Source organism: Corvus hawaiiensis, chromosome 1 (genome assembly GCF_020740725.1).
Source record: "Corvus hawaiiensis isolate bCorHaw1 chromosome 1, bCorHaw1.pri.cur, whole genome shotgun sequence".
NCBI lineage: Eukaryota > Metazoa > Chordata > Aves > Passeriformes > Corvidae > Corvus > Corvus hawaiiensis.
This window is the reverse complement of record NC_063213.1, coordinates 27,344,797-27,364,668: the sequence shown is the minus strand read 5'-3', so window position 1 is coordinate 27,364,668 and position 19,872 is coordinate 27,344,797. Positions and strand designations below refer to the sequence as shown.

At 41.8% G+C, this 19,872-nt stretch overlaps 1 protein-coding gene across 5 annotated transcripts in view; it reads right to left on the bottom strand.

The window, feature by feature from the left end:
• Positions 1-19,872, bottom strand: part of HECW1 (HECT, C2 and WW domain containing E3 ubiquitin protein ligase 1) — a 264,963-nt gene that overhangs the window by 119,282 nt on the left and 125,809 nt on the right. For all 5 annotated transcript variants that reach the window (XM_048297557.1, XM_048297546.1, XM_048297548.1 and 2 more), the window contains one exon: positions 7,771-7,865. In XM_048297557.1, the coding sequence (XP_048153514.1) occupies positions 7,771-7,865 (95 nt within the window). The remainder of the gene's footprint in view (positions 1-7,770; positions 7,866-19,872) is intronic.

The following is a 19,872-nucleotide window of genomic DNA, read 5'->3' as shown; positions in this document are numbered from 1 at the left end:
GTGCAGAGTTGCTGCCTGACACAGCACTCCATGCTGATTGTTCCCAGGCAGCATAGCCAGCGCCTCCTCAGCAACAAGCACTACATTCCAGAGAAGTGCAGCGCTGACCCCTGCACACCTGCTGCCCCGTATCCCACACGCATCATGGAAGAGGCTCTTCCCCTTCTCTCCTAGATGTGCACTCCTTGAAGATCTGCGTGAAATATGCATGTGGACTTGGGCAGAAAAAACACTGAGAAGTATTTTGGGACCATTTCTTGCATAATCTTTTTTCCAATCCATTCTGATTTTTGATGCCAAGATTAATTTTAGGTACTTGTATTTGAAATTCCATTAAGATGATCCAATAACTTGTCTTTCATATGGATAAATCAGGAATTATGAAGACTGCAAGATTAAATTACATTTAAATATACAAACAGCTGTGTGCTGGAAAGCAGAGACATTCCTCCTGAGGTGGAACAATAAAAACACGCATACCTGCATGTTGAGAGTTATGGGCTGCTGCTCAGGAAATCAGTGTTCACAAAGAAAATTGTTTGTACCTCCCTTGCTCAATTTGTGCTTATTAGATAATAAATTATGAACACTTACCTCTCAAAAGGGGTGTAAATCTATGAATGAGTGGTAATAGGAGTTTCAACCACACCAAGCTGAACAGTCGATAACAAGATAAGAGAAAAAAGCCACCAGGAGCACGGACCTGGATCATTTCTTACTTTAGCCACTGACATATCTGAAATCTGTCATAATGAAAATGCAAGTGACCCTACTTGCCAGTTCTATTACATTTTGAAAGATATTGCCAATATGAAAGAAAATAATTAAACATTTCCAGTAAAGTCAGTGGGGTTTCACCAGATGCTCCACCTGACCTTTACTAAATCAGAACTGTAAAAGCAAGTATTATTGGACTGCACTCAGAAGAGACCTTCATTACAAATAAGTTTTCTTAATATTTAAAGAAAATCTCAACCATCCCTATTTAAAATGAGTGTAGGGAAAATAAAAGGAAGAGAAAGGTTATTATTTATAACACAGTGACACTCGTCACGCTGCAGTCAGAGGACCAATTACATCCTGGTTACGCTTTCCAACTGCACTAATTCATATAAATGAAGTGCTCACTACATGACAGGGTAATTGCAGTGTAAATACAATAGTCTTTATATAACTGGATACTGAAAAAGAGCCTGTGTTACTGAGGTGGCAATAAGAATTAATTTGGACGTGTCATTAACCTTCAAATTCTTTGAATCAGTGATAATTAGGATATAGAAAAGCATAACCAAAAATGTAATTACACTGAACTAAGGGCTCAACTGTGCAAGTATTAAGAGGCTGCTCATGGGAGTAAGTATGCTTGAACATGAACTGAGAATGACCAAATCAGGCTGTAAAACACTACTGTGGGTTTATAATGAAACAACATGGAAGTGAAAAAAATAATGACATTTTTCAGATGTAAGAAGCATGCTGAGGGTTGTTCTGATATCAAAAATCATTCCCTTATATTATATAGCTAGTGGGGTCAAATTCTGCCAGGAAACCTGCCCTTCCCTCTGAATGAATGTTAGCTGTAGCTGTAAAATGGCTGGTGTATCCATTCTCTAGAACATTTCAAAGCAAGTATACAGTGAGTGCAGACAGAACTGTGTAACATGAAAGTGCTAGTGTTCCCTGTGCACATAAAATCTTTGTCAATTCCCTTCTAAGAGGTACTACTAAACTTCTCTGATCAGCTTCTGTGAGCTATGACACCTCCCTAACTCCAGACACCATAATGTTCTTCTGCACACAATGACAAAATTGCTTCTTGAATGCCTACAGAAAACCATGGGCATACAGAACTGTCTGTTCAAATGCTAAAGCAACTCCCCAGTCAGTGTAATAATTTCTTTAAATTCAAAGACTTGTGTCTTCATGTTATACCACTTCATTATGTTAGCCTACACCAGTGGCAATGTATAAGCACATCAGGCAGGCAGAATGTGGACAGCACTGCTGCTGTTGTGAAAGAAATCCTGTTATCAGGGACAACGCTAAATGTGCAGGTACTTCTGATAGATGAGAAACCCACACAGGTCACTTTCTTTCCACAGCTTATGGATCAGCTACTTTTTTCAGAATTACTCATCTCAAATGGTTAATCAGGGAATCCACTCTCTTTCAGCAATTGTTTCTTAGCAGATAAATTTTCTGCTAGAGGCCCTTTTACATTGGAAAGGGACCATATGCTGGCAGAGAGAACTTTGTATTTGACTGCTTCCTTCCAGCTGAGTGAATGTTTCCAGTCATTTCCCCTGCTCATTTTGGCTTGATTTTTTTTTCATTCCTGAATGACTTAATCTCCTTTGCAGGTAAGAGGGGGAGACATATAGAATATTGGTACTAACAGTGCTGTTCCTTGCCTTGTATTGGAAGGCAGCTGCAGCTGTGGGGGCTCTGGCTACTTCTCAGCTCAAGATAAGGAAGGGGCATTCTCCTGCTCACTTTTGACAAATACTCAGTCACCTAAGCATACCCATAGCTTCCAGAGAAGTGCTGCTTCCTACCCTGGAAATGCTGAACCTTTAGTACCTGTAAGTGTACACTGCTTACACTTGTTAAAGATGTACCTGACTTGCATTCTTTGCTGTGATTAATTGCAGCAGCCTGATGTTGTGTTTTCCATAAACTTTTTTTTAACCTCAATTGCTGAACAGTGCAGAAGCCACTAGAAGTTTCTGTTCCCTCTTCATTTGCTGTTTTTTGAAGTATAATTATACCTACACCCTCAAAATCAGACTGTTACATTTGTTCCATAGCAATATCCTAGAAACACTGACAGTTTTAAAGCTCACTTATCACAGAATCAGACATGAAGTGAAAAAGAAGACACAGGTGAGATTTTAAAATCCAGCCTTCCAGTAGAATGAGAGATACAGCTGCTTGTACACGCACACTCTCATAAAATCCCGTCTTGCAGCACATGGAAATGAAGCAGAATCCTTCATTATCAAACACTCCTCGGCAGCCCACGCTCTGATGTGACAGCACATAATGCAAATATTTACAGCAGGAAGTCCTCAGCAGCGATCAGTCACCACCAAATAGCAGCAGCTTATCAAGCAGTAATTCCTGCTGTGGGAAACTGAGGCAGCACTTCCATACAAACTCAACACAGAGAAGGTCTCTTTCAATAATCAGCTCCAATTTACACAGCTTTTCCCACAATGCTAAGTGTATCTGACAAGTCCCATCACGATCTTTGACACAGAAACAGTGGCATGAATGCTCCAGAGGTTCAATCAGCTGAGGTTCTTTGCATTCTAATACAGAGTGAGTGAATGCTCCCAATTTAGTGAAGACATTTGTCCTGAGGCTAAAGCATTGATTCTCCACTTACTGCCTTTTAATTGTGATGTATCCAGTTTATCTTTTTAGGCTATAAACTCTTAGGGAAAAAGGTTGTTCTTCTTTCTTCTGCATGTTGTTCTCATGCCAGCTTTATTTTACTGCAAGAAAACCATGTTCAGGTTACATAATTTTTATATTAAGAAGATAACACTTCCCTATTGCTAGAATTAATTGCTGTAACCTGTATTTCTTCCTACAACAGTGTCTGATGTAAAGTTGAATCAGTGGTGACAATATTATGAATAAATGAAGAGTAACAAATACAGGAACATTCCAGATGTTGTAAAAATGTTCTTTTCTACCAAGAAAACTGCTCATCCATACCATAGTAATATTTATGCTTTAGTAATATAAATTCCTGTGCATAAGCAACACTGCTTTCCACTAGTCCAGAAAAAAAGGAGCCATCCAGGATGTTCCTTTTCTTTTTTTCTAGAATTGCAGGTGCTCTTTTTTACTGTCATTAACCCCAGGCCTATCTGCTGCCCCAAATTCACATTTAAGCTCTTGCCATGTAGGAATTGGCCAAAGTGCACAGCCTTTTGTTTCCAGATATTCAAGCTTGATGATTCACAGGCAATAAAATGTGACAGGACTTTTCACCAACAAACGAACTGCAGGGCATCCTAATCAGCAGGCAAGGCTGCTCTAATAACTGGGTTACAGCAAAAGGAGGTAAACTCAAATGGAGCAGAACATTCATAAGACAAGAAACACGAGATGCTACTCAGCCTAAAGCACCACTGGTGCTATACAAAGACATCCAACTTACACAGAAGCTTTTTTTCCCCTTTGGAAGCGGGATTCCTTTCAACTGCCAGTTAAAGATGGTCTCAGCAGCACATGAACAAGAATGGCAACCGCTTACAGCCCCCAGGATGACTACTTCCAGCTTCTTTTCCCTTTTCAATTGCAGCAAACTGCAGTCAGACAGACAATGGAGGGTTTTTTTGTTGTTGTTTTTGTTCTAAATTGTGGTGTTAGGATACTGCTGGTTATCAGTGTTTTCAGACTCGTTGACAGGACACACACCAAGCAGCCAATATGCCAGCTGCTGCCCCTGATGCAGAAGCTGCCACGCGCTTGGAGGCTTGGACAGAACCCACTTGGGTGGCTCTGGCATCAGCAGCAGATGAGTTAGTGCTAGCAGTGAAAACACTGTCCCCAGAAGGTCACCTGTCCCCAAATGCTACTTCTCAAAGGACACATGCTCTGGATATTTTTCCTAAGCTGTGCCAAACAAAAAGGTTTGCTTGTGCCAAAACCACAAAGCCTCCTTCCCTCTGTCCTCCTACTAAAAGCCTAAGAGTCAGTGAATTTGTGACATGGTCACTACAGTGGCAAAACTCTCTTTGTTTTCAAAAAACTTCAGCCTCTACACCCACAGTAGGATCCTTAATGAGATTATCTTCCTGTAAATTTTGTTTTTCTAACACACTTAGGTCCATCAGACACTGCTGAAACTCCTCCTGGCTGCAATAGAGGGTAAATTTATAAGCATAGACCACAGAATTGCTTCTTTCAGCAGAAAGGATGTGCAGGAAGCTGCCCTAGGATCTGAAGAAAGCTTCCTCTGAGTGGCAGAGCCCCTCTCTGCACCCAGGCCCCAGCTTTTGTTGGTACTGTAAGAAACTCCATGCCTGGCACCCTGGGGCAGTGCTCCAAACCACTGGAGCAATGAAAACAACTGGGAAATTTGATGCATCCCCTTCCATCAAGAAGGGCCCCGTGTGTCAAGTCTCACTAGGGTAAGAAGTGTCAGGGACCCCAGATGAGCTACAGGCATGGTGCTAGATTGTCAAACTGATTGTGCAAAATTACAGTCAAAAGGTGTTTGCAGTTCTAGAGATAATGTCTGTACTTTGCATGGTAATATCCAACCCCTAGCAGCAGCCAGTGCAGAGGCCCACATGAACCAAGAAAAGAGTAGGGCCAGGCAGATCCCTTGTTATCTTCTTCCCCACCTGTGCAGTGAGAATAACGCCACTTGTCAATGGTACGGGATGCTGTGAAAAATTCAAATACTTCAGTAATAAAGGTTGGATGTGTACTGCAGAGAGCCAGATGGAGAAAGCCATCAGATGGTGTCAGCTGGGACTAGAATTTGGAGGATCACACTTAGCTGAAAGCCTTCACACAGGCAAGAGTCGGCCCAGTATTTTTCTCCAAACTGGAGTTTTCAAATCTATAGCACTTTTCCCCCCTCTTTGCACTCATACAGAAGTGTCCATCCAAGCTCATATTGCATAACCTTTGCTGCCGTTCCATTGCTTTTGTTGTCTTCACTTAGCATTTGCCTTACAATGCATCAACTAAGTAATGCAGCAAAACAAGGAAGAAGAAAACAGGCAAAAAGATACTGCACCTACAACACTGCTGGCCTCTCAGGTCTGCAAAAAACCCACACAGGTATTTTGAAACCCAGAAAGGCAGGAAAAATGAGAAGATTACAGACAAAGATTGCTATTTCCAAGGACACTGGTTTGGCCCTCAAACAGAGAACCATTGATACCACTTTTAATCATATTTTGGTTTTCGGTCATGTACAGTATACTAAACTAAAGGCAGTTCTCATCTGATTTCTATGATGACCACGAGTACTGCCTGAAGAGGATTTTCTTTTAAACACAAGTCGTGCCTTAGCTGAAAGTGAATGGCTCTTTTATTTCCCCATAAGTATGTATGTAAAGGTCTCAGCTGAAGAACTTGGAGAGATTACCTATTTGCATATTACAAAGGCACAGGACCTCAGACATTCTTCCACTAATTTCACACATACTGTTGATACTTAATAATGAAAGAGTAACCCTTCCATACTAGACCTGAAAAATTTGTGTAATTGGTTCCAACTCAGGTCTGACATGGATGGGAATAACAGAAAAAAAAATTCTAATCTCTCAGCCTACTGGTATTTATTGCCTTGGTTGGCTGGCTTACCTTTAAGAGAAGACAGGGATTATCCCACCAAATTGTAACAACTGGGAAATCAGCAACAAGTCCTAGGGCAACAAGACGTGACTCACTACAGGCTAAAAAGAACTTTTCAGCATCCCTCACAGTGAAGATACCCAAGGCCACATCCTAATGTTCTTCTGAAGACAGCTGAAGGGAACTCTCCAGGCTCTAAAACTGAGGAATAGCTTCACCATGAGCACATCAGAAAGGTGCTACGAGACATGAATGCCTTTTATTCCTAAAGGATGTGCCAGCAGCCCCTACCCAGCATCTAGTTTACAGGTATATTGTGCATCAAAAAGAAGGCAAAGAGAAACCACCAAAAGTCTTTTCACGGCTCAAGGGTGAAGAAATGAATCCTTTCTGGCTCTGGTGGAATCAGATAGAGCCAACATACAGCACAGCAGACTTCTCAGCCTTTCTAGAAATATTAACTTGGGACTGGGAAAAAAAAACAACCAAAAACCCACACCAAAAAAAGCAACAAAAACAAACGACACCAAAAAAAAAAGGCTAAAAACTAAGCTTTGGTGATGTCCACTGAAACCTACATGCACCCACAGGTAAGACAGTTCTTTACTGTTCTTTTCTGAATCCATCTTCCAGACTAAACATTATCTGGACTCATCCTTTTCTTATGCCGGTTGGAATACAACTCTTCAGTTCATGCAGGTCTCTGCCAAGCCTGGCAGGCAGTGAAACACTGTCAGCAAGGCCAGACAAGCTCTGGAGGTCATCAAGTCTCTTTGTGGACTTCTAAAAGATGTTTCACTCTCAGGGCGATAAAATTTCCCAATACCAGACACGATATATCACTTTTTAGAGCTCTCTAAGCCATAAAGCTTTGCTAGGCTCTAGCAAATCAAAACTGCTCTCAGTGAAGCCTCAATCTGTCAAAAATGATGTTTGGTCCTTTGATAGATCAGGTCCTGAGTGCCCACTTCTTACCACTGATGGGAGCATGTCACAGTGTGCTTGCTCCCGGAACTCAGAGGCACTGCTGTGAAAATGCTCATTTTGAAAAAAGCACCTTAAAAGAGGAAAATCTTTTTTCTTTCTGGACACTTACTGTATTTACTGCCCAAGGATCCCAAATCCTCTAGGGGAATCACCCAAATCTCACAGCACCCAGCAGAGAGAAGACAACTTTACAGAACAGGATACAGCTAGGATGTGGGACTTGCCCCAAATCAGAGAGGTTTTCTGTGACAGATTCAGAGCTAAATCTACCTTTCTCTTGGCATACAAAGCCACACCTTCACAGAAAGACTGCCCACTTCTCTGTACCACAATACAATGGAGAGCAAATATTATGTTCAGTTTTGATATAGAGGTATATAAAGCAGGCAGGGAAAACAAGGCATAGCACAATGACAACGGAACATACATGGAAAATAAAATGTCACCATAACTTACAGGAGCTGCGTTGTTTTTCACTGTGACACTCGGAGTTGTGGCTCGTAGCGCCCCACTCACGCCATGGTAGTACTTGAAGCAGATCTTTGTTTCAGCTAAAAAAAAACCCAAAAGCAGTATTTTAGATTAGAAAAACTGCCAGGGATAAGCTGCATGATCAGCTGCAGCTCACAGACATGAGGCTGGCAAGCAGTTAAATTGCAAATGGTTCATTTTGTCTGGCTGGCAGAACAGGATACCTCCTGCCTCTGATCTTCCCCTTTGCCAAGGTGAAATTTAGAGTTTGGTTCATGGATTCAAAACAGTTAAAATCCAAACCTCTTCTGAGCAGAAGTTACCACAAACAGATCTTAGAGCACCTGTTTAGCATCCTTTAGGTAGAAAAAAAGTAGGGACACATAAATCTTCCCAGTTCAGACATACCAAGCACTAATGTGCAGAGAAATTGAGGAATTTCCTTAGGATAATGTAGCGGGTTGAGTTCGAAACCAGGCAGAAACACCAATTAATGTAGTGGTTTTGGTTCAAAATATTCATTACTTACTTATTTTCCTTCTGTGAGATAAGAATTAGGAGAAAAGCAAAGCAGGCACAAACCTTAAACAGTTGCAGTACAATGAAAGAGCTTTATTACTAATAGAATTAAAAGTAAAGAGAAAACAACAAAACAAAATTAAAGCAAATCCCCCCCCGCTCCAGCACTTCTCTCCTTTTACCCAGCTCACACAAGGATAACAGAACATGGGATGTTAGTCAGTGTTCCAGTTCTTGAAAAGTCTCTCTCTTATGCTTAAGGAAAAAAGGGTTTTCCTTCAGTTGCACGTGGTTCCCAAACTGCCACCAATAGCAGACCCACCCGGAAACAAACAGTCTGCTGTGTGTAGAACATCTCTCCCATGAAAAATCTCACAGTTCCTTCACACTGCAAAACATGGGCCATCACATGGGGTTATTAATCTTTTCAAGGATAAGTTATTTTGGCCTGCACACAAACGCTTTTCTTCGCCACAAGTCTCTAACAGCCTCTCACTACTTCTGTATAGCCTGGCATAGGCACTCTTCACAATCTTCACAGGCCACACGAGGATCCTCCATCCCCCCATGTTCTTCAAATGGATTAAAGAGACAGTTTGTGGTATTACAGTTTCTTACCACGGCACGCAAAGAGGTTTTTTAAGCTACGCGCCAGAATCGCGGCACCGCCCTCTTTTCTCCCGTCGCCATGCTCAGCTCCGTCCCACGTGACTCACTTCTCTTTCTCTCTGACTCTGACGCCGCCATGTTGAAGGGTGTTCTTGTTCGGGCTTTACGGTGGGGAAAGCCTCGCTCCCTCTGTGCTGCTGGCTGCGTGGTGTCTTCTTCAGTTCAGCACGAAGTGTGCTGGCTGCAGACAGGAGGCTCTGCCGGCTCCCGCTGGCTCCGCCGGCTCTGCATGGAGAGGAGAGGGACCCGCGTGTCCCCAGGAGCCGCGCTGGATGGGTTTAGCTGTGGCAGTCCATGGCTGGGTTTAGCTGTGAGCAGTCCATGGCTGGTTTTAGCTGCCTGTGGCTCTGGGACAGTCCCCCCGCAGTGACCCAGGGTCCGTGCCACAGTGTTGGGAAAGGGGGAAAGGGGCAGTGGCCCCGGCCCGGCCCGGCGGGGCCTGGAAGCTCCGAGCCCCCCCCACCTTCCAGCAGGCAACCTCCGACAAAAGGGGCAGTCCCGCCTTTCTGTGCGGTTTAAATATGTAAATTGTGAGAAGCGTAATTGGTCTTAAAGACTGTCCATCAACTCAGGGTCAACCCAATACAGATAAGATTGCATAGCTGCTCATTGACAGCTTCACAGTTTCACTGTGCCAAATTGTTCTGGCCTTGGTCAGGCCAAGGACGTAGATCTCCACAGATTAACTGCTCTGCCAGTTACTACATTAAAGCATTTTTCAGGTACATCAGAGTACCACCAGACCCTGCCTTAGTGTATTTCCACTGACTTCTAAAGATTTAAGTTAGGTGACGGACACAGGAAAGGTCATGATTTTTGACACTCATAGCGCTGCTTTTTGCCACATGCATTGACATTCAAATAAATAACATTGAGAGGAACTCATCTCAATAACTGTATCAAGGCACAGAAGTGGAAACAGCTTCTTCTTAATCAGCCCCTCACAACCCACTTTCTTGTCTGCTACAAGAAGGAAAGACAGTTCAAGACAGATTCTGTGTTGGTCTGTGACTACAGATGTGAAGTACTGCTATTTGCCTACTCACCTGGAACTGGTGCTCATCCTGGCCTGCCTGCTGGCATGCAAGAGTTTTCTTCCACAGTAAACTAGATGTGAACTGGTCTGGTATGTGCCTACATACAGTCAGGACACAGCAATTATGCAGCATTACATTCGTAACAGGTATGTTTGCGGGATCTGAAAAATGCCTGTTTAAATAAAAGCAGCTTTCACATCCAGTTTTAACTGGATAATGACATGCAAATGTTCATCTGTTCCATAATATACTTGAAGGTGCTTTTCATAACCAAGATTTTCTTTAACACCTTGCTTTGCAGCTGCTGCTGTAGCTCAGGGAAAACACCAGCCTTCACCAGCAGAGCACAACAATGCTCACTTTAAGTACAGTGCCCATGTATGAAAACAATAAAAAAATGCCAATTATGTGTTTTAACAAATAAATTGCATTGCAGTTTTAATATCAGTAACAAAATTAGCCAAATCACTGCAGCTCTGATCTGCTGTTTGTAGATCCAAGGAACAACTGTGTAGCACTCCAGGTGGAAGCAAAACTTGAGACATGAAAAATGGTGGAGACCCTCAAAAATGCAGGTCTGAATTGCTTACCCTGATAGCTACACAGGAACATAGGTGGAAGAAGAAATCCTGATATTTTTTGAAAGGCAAAATGATTTTGTAAGTGTAAAGCCTTCCCAACTTTCACATGTCACTTGGGAAATGAAAAGCAAAGAGGTGATGTTCCCAAGTAGTTCAAGCACTACTTATTTTCAGGTGGCTTCCCAGTCCTCTAACCTGAGGGGTGCTGCAGGAATGCGCAGTCCATCCATGAGAACCACAGTGCCAGCGCACTTAATCTGTCACCATATTTTCCATCCCCAGAGCCTGTTCTGCAACCAGGTGCACATTTCTGCTCATACAGTGAAAATACAGCCTCTCCCTATATCCACAATGGGTGCATGTGTCCCATTTACTTCACAGAACTCCGTAAGAATTGGAACAGGCTACACAGCCCTTCACCACCTCCACGAGGGGCTCTGGGGCCCATCCTGGGGTTGAATTCATAACTATACCCTCCAATGAAATTCTGCAAGTTCAAGAGATTTACTTGAGGTGTCAGTGCAGCTGAGCAAGCGACCCTATCGTTGCACCTGGGAGCAGCAGTTGTTTCCTTTTGGCAGCAAAAAAACCTGGATGAGCCTGTGGGACAGAAAAATTGCAAGTCCAGATTGTATTTTCACGATGTAATTTTCTCTACAGGACTTTTAACAGCTCAGCAGCTAACTCATTTACTCGCTGAGAGGACAGCAAAAGCTGAGGATATCTCAATAGCTAAAACACGCAGTTCTCACCAATTATTCAAATCTTAATTTTCCTCTCCCCTGGTGATTTTTAGCTACAGTTTGCACGGAACATTGAGAGCTAAAATAAAGAGAAGAATTTAAAAAACCCCAACTTTTGGAGGTAATAAAACATATCTTCAGGTGTTAGCTTGTATGACAATGTTCAGACCCCACAGCAGGAAATCTTCTCATAGGTTGACAAGCAGGAAATCAGTTACCATGTGCATTGGGAAAATTTTAAAAGAATCCATCAAATTAACCTAAAAGTATTAGAGAGAACAGAAGGAGAGAAGAACATATCCATGTGTAGTTAATCTGGCTATTAGTCCCACTTTCAAGGACAAAGGACTTTTCAAGACTAAATGACTGAATATGTATTTGGAAAGAACAACGTGGATATTACAGGTTCCTCTGAGTTTCACACTACTATTTCTAATTTAATTTGCAACCAAACTGCCCACATACAGGTGCACACTGGCAAGAAAGCAACTCAAGAGAGATGCAAGTGTCACACCCAATCCAAACTGGTGGCAGAGCTGGAGCCATTCATCAAGCAGTGGTAGAGGTGGTGATTAATGAACATCAAAGGTTTCATTCAGAGAACAGATCTGAGAGAAAATGTCTTATGAAGGCCTTCGTAGGTTGAAAAATTGCTCTAGAAGCATCAGGGGAACATTTTCTTTTTTCTAGATTCCTCCCTCCCCCTCTTGCTTATATTGTTTTCAGATTGAAAATATTATACAAATGTCTATTTTCAATGGAGAGATGAAACTTTAGCAAGTATAAAGCTTGCAATATTATATACAGTTTCCTGATGTGTAAAAATGCTACTAGGACCCTAGTTGGTCATTTTTTGGCCATGAGCCATTCTTTCCAAATAACACTGTTGGTGCCATGTTTTTCACCGCAACAGAGTCCTAACATTTTAATCCATCTGAAGATTACTCTTGCATTCTCGAATCACCTTTGAGACATTTCCAGAACAGATGCAGAACCTGTGAACTTGGTACCACTGCCTCTGTAGATGAACAGAAAGCACTGGAAGTTTTGGTAAGACAGTGACATAAATTAACCTGAATATTATCCAGCTGGCATTTGTAAATAATACGTACTTACAAAGACTGTTTGGATTGTAGTCTTGTAGATTAGCTTGTTCTGAAATAAAGGAGACCATTTAACTCTGTCCTGCTGCCCTAGCTACATGGCACAGTGCACAGGTCAGGAGCAGGTGTTGTCTGGTTAATCCCCAGTTATAAACAAATGTGTGCCACTGTTATTTTCATCTCTAATTATTTAGAGGTCCCTGGATCCAGTAATGAAGTTATGATGTTAAAGTCAGGAAGTAATGAGGTTAAATTCTTCTTTCAATCAGCAAAAATGTCAGGGAAACTGGTAAATCTTCCAAGAGGTGAGATGCCTAAAGATGCTCGGACATAGTCATGTCCATGGCAACTACCAAACTACTCAGCAATTCACATGGATCAAGAACAAAACAGCATTGTACTCCCTTTACACCAGACTTGGTATCTCCATTTGTGCCACTTTTGGCTGGAGTAGAGTTAATTTTCTTCACAGTGGCTGGTATGGGGCTATGTTTTGGATTTGTGCTGAACACATGGTCAATAATATAGAGATGTTTTTGTTGCTGCTGAGCAGGGCTCACACAGAGCCAAAGCCTTTTCTGCTTTTCATACTGCCATGCTGAGGAGGAGACTGGGGGTGCATAGAAAACTGGGAGGAGACACATCCGGGACAGGTGACCAAATCACATGACATCACACTCAGTATATAAAGTGGGGGGAAGAAGGACGAAAGGGGGGATGTTTGCAGTGACGGCGCTTGACTTCCCAAGCAGTCCATTGCACGTAATGGGGCCCTGCTCTCCTGGAGATTGCTGAACACCTGCCTGCCCATAGGAAGGTGGCGATAGAATTCCTTGTTTTGCTTTGTTTGTGTGCACAGCTTTTGCTTTCCGTATTAAACTGTCTTTATCTCAGCCCATCCAGTTTTATGGCTTTTAACCTTCCCGTTTTCTTCCTGATTCCACTGGTGGGGGAGTGAACGAGTGGCTGTGTGGGGCTTGGCTGCTGGCTGAGGTTGAACCATGACACCATTATACCATGACTTGTTAGAGCTTTCCACTGCAATGGTATAAAAAAGAAAATCCCCAGTTGTATGCTCAGATTCACCACTGTAACTATTACAGGTGCACAAAAAATACAGCTCCCCCAAAGGAAGGCCCTCAAGGCACAGCAATGTAAGATAATCAGAACCAGGCAACAAGAAGGGTGATCCTGTTTTCTTCCTCGCACCAAGTGCCTGTGTGGGCCACACAGGTTACAAGAAAGGGAGAGGAACTAGGATGTATTTCATCCCTGGACACCACAGAAACCACTCTTTATTCAGAGGAAAGCACTGAGAAGTTTGACTTTTGCCAGAGAAACTCTGCCATGGGGCTTCATCCCTCTCACAAGAAAAAAAGTTAATTTCACAAAAATGATTTCACTATCAAAGCCCTGAGTTACCTCAGTTACCAAAACAGTTTTGCAAATTAACTGGAACATTAATTTACCAGCTGAACATTACTCAGGCAATAGTTTACACTGCCTCTGCAACCACCCAGCTCTTGAAAACATTCTACTACTTATGAAACTGAAGTGAGAGGAAATAAAATCTAGTAGGGCCTGCTGATGAATTGCAACTGGAGGTATTGAAGTTTGAAAGTCTCCAAGAGGTTTCCTAGTGCCCATTATCCAGCCACTTTTCTGTCAGTGTTATTAGTCCTGTTGGTTTATTTGATACCCTTTCCCTTTAAAATATGTCCATTCCTACGCATCTTCCTCATTCCTTAAGAGTTGTCAAAACTGCTCTGAATGTCTTCTCAAAAATTCACTTGCTCTTATAATTAGTTCTCTGTTCCTTGCTTACTAAGGACCTGATCAACCCGATGTTAGAGGCTTAGTTTTCACTTAAAGGTGGATTTATTCTTTCAAATACAGAAAAAAAGCTCTGCCAAGGTTACGCAGTTTCCCTTGTTAAACTAAAAAAAAACCCAAAACACCCTAACGAGTATTTCAAGGAAGACTAAATTATATTCTTTGGGGGAGGCAGGAAGCATCAGCTGGTGTTTGATAGGAGTGTGAGATGCACCTGGGGCACTTCCACAGGCTTGCTGTGATTTACTCCCATGACACTTTATGTTTCAGTTAAATAGCTGAGGTGACTGGGCATTAGCTAGGCATTTCTCAGTGCTATAAAAACCTCTCAGGGAAGTAATGCCAGTCTTAAAAACTGAGTCATTTTTGATCAATTCAATCTATTTCTAAAAGAGCTGTTGTTGCTCTTTTGGGCAAATACTGTGCATAAAAAATGAAAGGTGTCAAAACCAGTAATGAAAAGGTAGCTGTCTCTGGTAAGTGGTTGGGAACCAAGTGAACCAAATCAGACAGCAAAGCAATTAAGTTATGAGTCATACCATTTTCCCTAGAGAGGAGCCAGAAGTGGAATAGACAAATATATGATGCTGTGCTACAATCAGATGTCTGTGGGACCACCCTGAATTAAAGCAGCCATGGTGATCTCTAGAAGTGGAGACAGCTTGTGTCAAAGTGAAGACTATGAGTCAATGGAGGGAGAGAACTGTTGGAATACAATGGGGAAACTGGGAGAGGCATATGAAAAAAACAGGACAAAGAATTACAATGGGAAGCCAAAATAGAGAGAGATTAAAGGCAATGTATATGAAGAATTGAGTGAGTACGCAATGTCCTTGAGGGGAGGAAAGGATTGAGATTGTAACAAAATCACTGCACAGAGTGGGACAGGGGAGAAAGCAGAGAGACTTCAACTGTGTAAACAACACTGAAAGAGACTAAAAGACAAGAAATTCAGGAAAAGGAAATGAAGCAAGGAAAGGCAGACAGGGAAAGAGCAAGAAAGTCAAACTTGAAGAAGAAAGAAAGAGTCAGAGAGACCTTCAGCCAGCATGGAGCAGCACAGTGTATAAGCTGTATCAGCAGCTCCCTGTGAAACCTGGTGTGCATGTCATGTCCACCTCTCATGCCTGACCTCCCTTCTTGACCTGCTGCTGCCTCCAGCACCCATCTCCTCTTTATGAATATCACTGGAAGTGTAGAGAGCAGGTAAATTGTGCAAGACAAAGAGGTGAAACCCAGCACTCCTGCACCAGCATGAGCTTTTCCCTAAGCATCAATAGTTTTTAGATAAATTTAGGTAGTTTCTCATGATATTGTACCTGCCCTGTCAGCAAAGAATTAATATTCATAATGAAGATAAAAGGTAAGGTTATTACTGGCAGATCTAATTTGTACTTACAATGTTGATACATGGTACAGTTTATTTCCATCATGTAGGCCTGCTGCTGCTCCATGCAAACAATGGCTCTTATTTCTGGTGCTCTATAGAAAAACTGCCTGTTCCAGGCATTGGCTGTCTCCAACATCCAATGGTGACACTACAGCATCAAGCTAGTTTGCTTTAGTAACCAAACAAGGTCTAAACTGATGTGTTTCTTTAATCCTGTTGCAGAATTTCTTCCAATTTTCTGATGACTTTTTCCTTGCTCTGCTCTGAAATGTGCACAAACACTTAACAGGCGTCTTTGGAGAAACTGCAAGCCTTGAGATTTTGAAGTCTTGCCTTTCAGGTAACTATAATGTTTCCCAGCAAGAAAGAAAGAAGTATCTGGAGCCAGAATTAAGGCTGACCAGTACATATCAGCAATTTGAGGCACAAACATTTGCAAGGAAACTCTAATAGCTCAAAAGCAAGCAGTAGAACACTCAGAAAAATTCTAATCAAATTTTAACTTAAGCCAAAAATCCACACTTGTCAAGATACAGAAATATGCAGTTAGAACATTCAAATAACCATAATTCTGCACCAATAATATATTTCAGTATATGTAGTTGTAACTGATATTTGAAGAACAAATCAGATGATCTTAGTAGTAGGTTTTTTTTTTTAATCTTCAGAAGTTGTTGCACAGACTGTTCCTTCCCAAGGGTTGCACTTGAGGGCTGCAGTTATCTCCTTTATAACCGGAGAGCTGATTATTAGCACTTATTATATCATTGATTCTTTGTTCCATTGATCTGCAGATACTCTCCCCTATTGACTTTCACTTTTATTTCCTTTGCTTGATATTTTGATTCAGCAGCTACCTGCCATGACAAGAGTAGTGGGGGAAATTACTACAATAATAACTAATGTTATAAGCCACAAATCTTCATATTCAGTGGTTCAATCTCCTCTGTCCTTCATACTTCACTTGTTTGAGCCCTCAGTGTTCCACGTTCCATACTGTATTGATTTTGAGTCTAGCTTTGTATAATCCACCTCTGTTACTACGCTGTTCATATGAAGTGACAGGTATGTGCTTACCCATGGCTGCACTGGGAAGCTTTTCAGCTCTGGACTCCTGAGCACAAGACAAAATCACACCATCTTTGCCTTACAAAAATAAAGGCATCTCTGAGTTTCTACTGCAGGACAGATACAACAAAGTGGCTCTGTAAACTGCTGTTCCAGGAAAACATATAGATCTAATTTCAATAGGCTGCTGCTTACGTGCTACCCTCATAAAGCTGTCCTATTGGCAAGACTCATTACTAAAGAATGCTAGCAGCTGGAATGGATGTGTGCTTATACATTTCAGCACTTTTATGTATTTCTCCATACAAGCAGTACATCCAGCATTGCTGATTACGAAAGCTGTTTGACATTTTTCATTATAAACCTTGTTTTCAGATGCTTCTACATTTTCAAATATACATACATTTGGAATAAAATTTTGTGTGCTGGATGTCCGCCTCAGATCTACAGAAAGGCACAGCAAGAAAATTTCATCCAGAAATTTGTAGCTGAAGGTAAGGAAAAACCATGGTGTTTTTACCCATGAAAAATTTCTGAAGACCTTTTTATTTACCCCCCAAGTTAATACATGCTTAATATAGTGACTTCTGCTCCATATCTCCCTGTGTTCCTGTGAAAGTACATTAAAATTCATCTAACTTATAAGCCTCTCTAAAAAATTCAGTCTGATATGCTCATTTGAGATATCTTTGATTTTACCATCTAAATGCCCAGGAAATCCTAGCTGTGCTGAGCATGTTCCAAACTGGCAGTAAGACAGGCTTTTTCTGCAATACAGATCTAAGTTTCTCCTGACTGTGCCATGTCTGGAAGCAGGAAGATTGCATCTCTGGGTATCTCCCCAGTATCCAAGTAGCATGAGAGAGGAGAATATGAATCCACAGCCAATTTGCCCCCCTTGAAGGAAAAGACAGAGGAGGCTGGGGGTATTATGAGCATAGGGTGGGGAAACAGAAGCGGTGACAAAAACAGGTAAAATGGTGAAGAAAAAACCACTGTGATTTGTGGTGGTCATAGGCTTGAGTAGAGAAAGATCTGGGGGGAGCAAGCAGCAGAGCATTGTTTCAGTCTTGCTAGAACAAATGAGCACTGCCAGCTGCCTTCAAGGTGGGAACACAATGCATGTACAAGGGCTCTTGTATTCAAGCTCCCAATTATGCAACTACAGGGAGATAGCAATGGGATCTAAGGTCAGACTGCTGGCTAAAATTCTCTTGAGACAAGCAGGAGTTGGAATGCATTAAACTCTGCAGCTGTCCAGCATCCTTCATGATAGTCCAGTTCATCATAGACAAGGGTCTGTACCATCAAAGTGCCCAGTAAATCTGGCATTTAGATGGACAACTGGAGTCAAGGTAGGTCGAGTGAGGCAGAGTAGATCAAGTCAAAGCTTCCACAGATAGCCATCACAGAAAAGGTCAGTGGAAGGATGCCAGTGCCCACACAGTAGTTAAAGCTGCTAAATGTCTATGATAAAAAGTTGTCTTAGCCCTTTTGTAGCTGGGAAGAGAACCTGCAGTTTGTGTTGGCACATGTTCTGCAACTATTACCTCAGTTCTTAAATTTGATTGTGTAATGAGAGTAGTGAACCTGAAATTTGGTTTGCTCAGACAGTTCACAGTCTTGAAAATAATCATTTCATAATAATTTTCCCCCTAAAATTATCTTCAGATGGGGAGTGGGGGAGGGGGCTGGGGGCAGAAAAGGACACAGCCTTACCACTGCTGGCACTGAGTCATCTCTCATCCCATTTAAACCAACAGAACTATTTCTTCCATATTCAGAAAGACAGCAGGATTCAGCCCAGAACAGGCAAGAATTTAATCTTTTTATTTACAGTTAACCCAACAGTGATATCTATGTGCTCTGCCTTTATAGACTGTTGTAAAGAAAGGACTGATAGGCACCAGTCTGGGTGAATGAAAGTTGGGAATGGGAGGGTCGTAACAACTTATCTGCCTTTCATCAGGAGAAGGAAAGGCTGTTTGAGAGAGACATTTTAGTCATTGCAAACAGCAAATTACAAGGGCTGAACTAAGACTGAAACTTTAATGAAATTCTGGAGCCTACAGGCGTCTAATGTTTTTATGTAAATCAGCTTAAGGATGACTTTTCATCATAAGCATTAGCAAGTAAGCAATTTATTTGAGAAAAACTTGCAATCATCAAAGTATTTTAGCTGTTTGATAGTTGAGTCCATAATAACTGGAAAACATGCCTACAGTTTGCTCTCTGGTCCTTAGCACTCATGCACGTTGCATGAAAATTAAGACTGCAGGCAAAACCTAACACATGGTTCATTTTATTTGAGGGAGATGATCTAAAATTACTTCTGAAATGCAACAATTAGATGAAGTTCTTAAACAACACTTTTGTTTTAAAATGGCTCATCATCTTGGTTACAACAAATTCAACAGTTCTTTATCAAAATTGAATAGTAGACAAAAAATCTCTATGCCTTCAGTACACGGGAAATGAGCCCTTTCTGCCTCCCATGTGGCCCCTTAGCTACATTAGAGTCATTGACATATTCAGGAAAAGAATTTGAACTGGAAATATAATGTCTGTGTTTTCAATTACACCAATATATCTTAAACCAAGATAAACAGACAGAAAATGAGTATACAGAACCACTGACACCCCTGAGCTTCGTTCTGAGTGTCATCAGAGGCACTGTGAAGGTGACTCAGAGATGACAAAGGTACAAAGTCTGTACAGTAAGGCACAGCTCCACAAAAGAGGAGGGATGGGCAGAGTTGGGGACCTCTCTCCTCTCTTCACTTAGATATACAGCCACTGGGATGTCCCACAAGAAGTAAGCTCTTATCAGTTGCCCCTATTGTAACATATCCTTTAGGCTTCCAGGTATTATGTCTGCCTCAAGTTAACTGCCTATAAAGCAGATGCCTGTGAACCATCAGCTCTTTGCTTTTATCAGGACAATTGTAGTTTAAAGTCTTAATTAAATACATATGACTGGTTATGCCTTCAGGCACAGCCTTGAGCAAGAGATAATGCATGAACTTCAGAAGCCAAGTGCCTGAAACACAGCCCTCTCCATCGCAACATGTTTTCATTCTCCTTGATCTCAACACATGGGTGTACCTTTGGATTTACAGAAGCAGAAAATTACAATGGATTTAT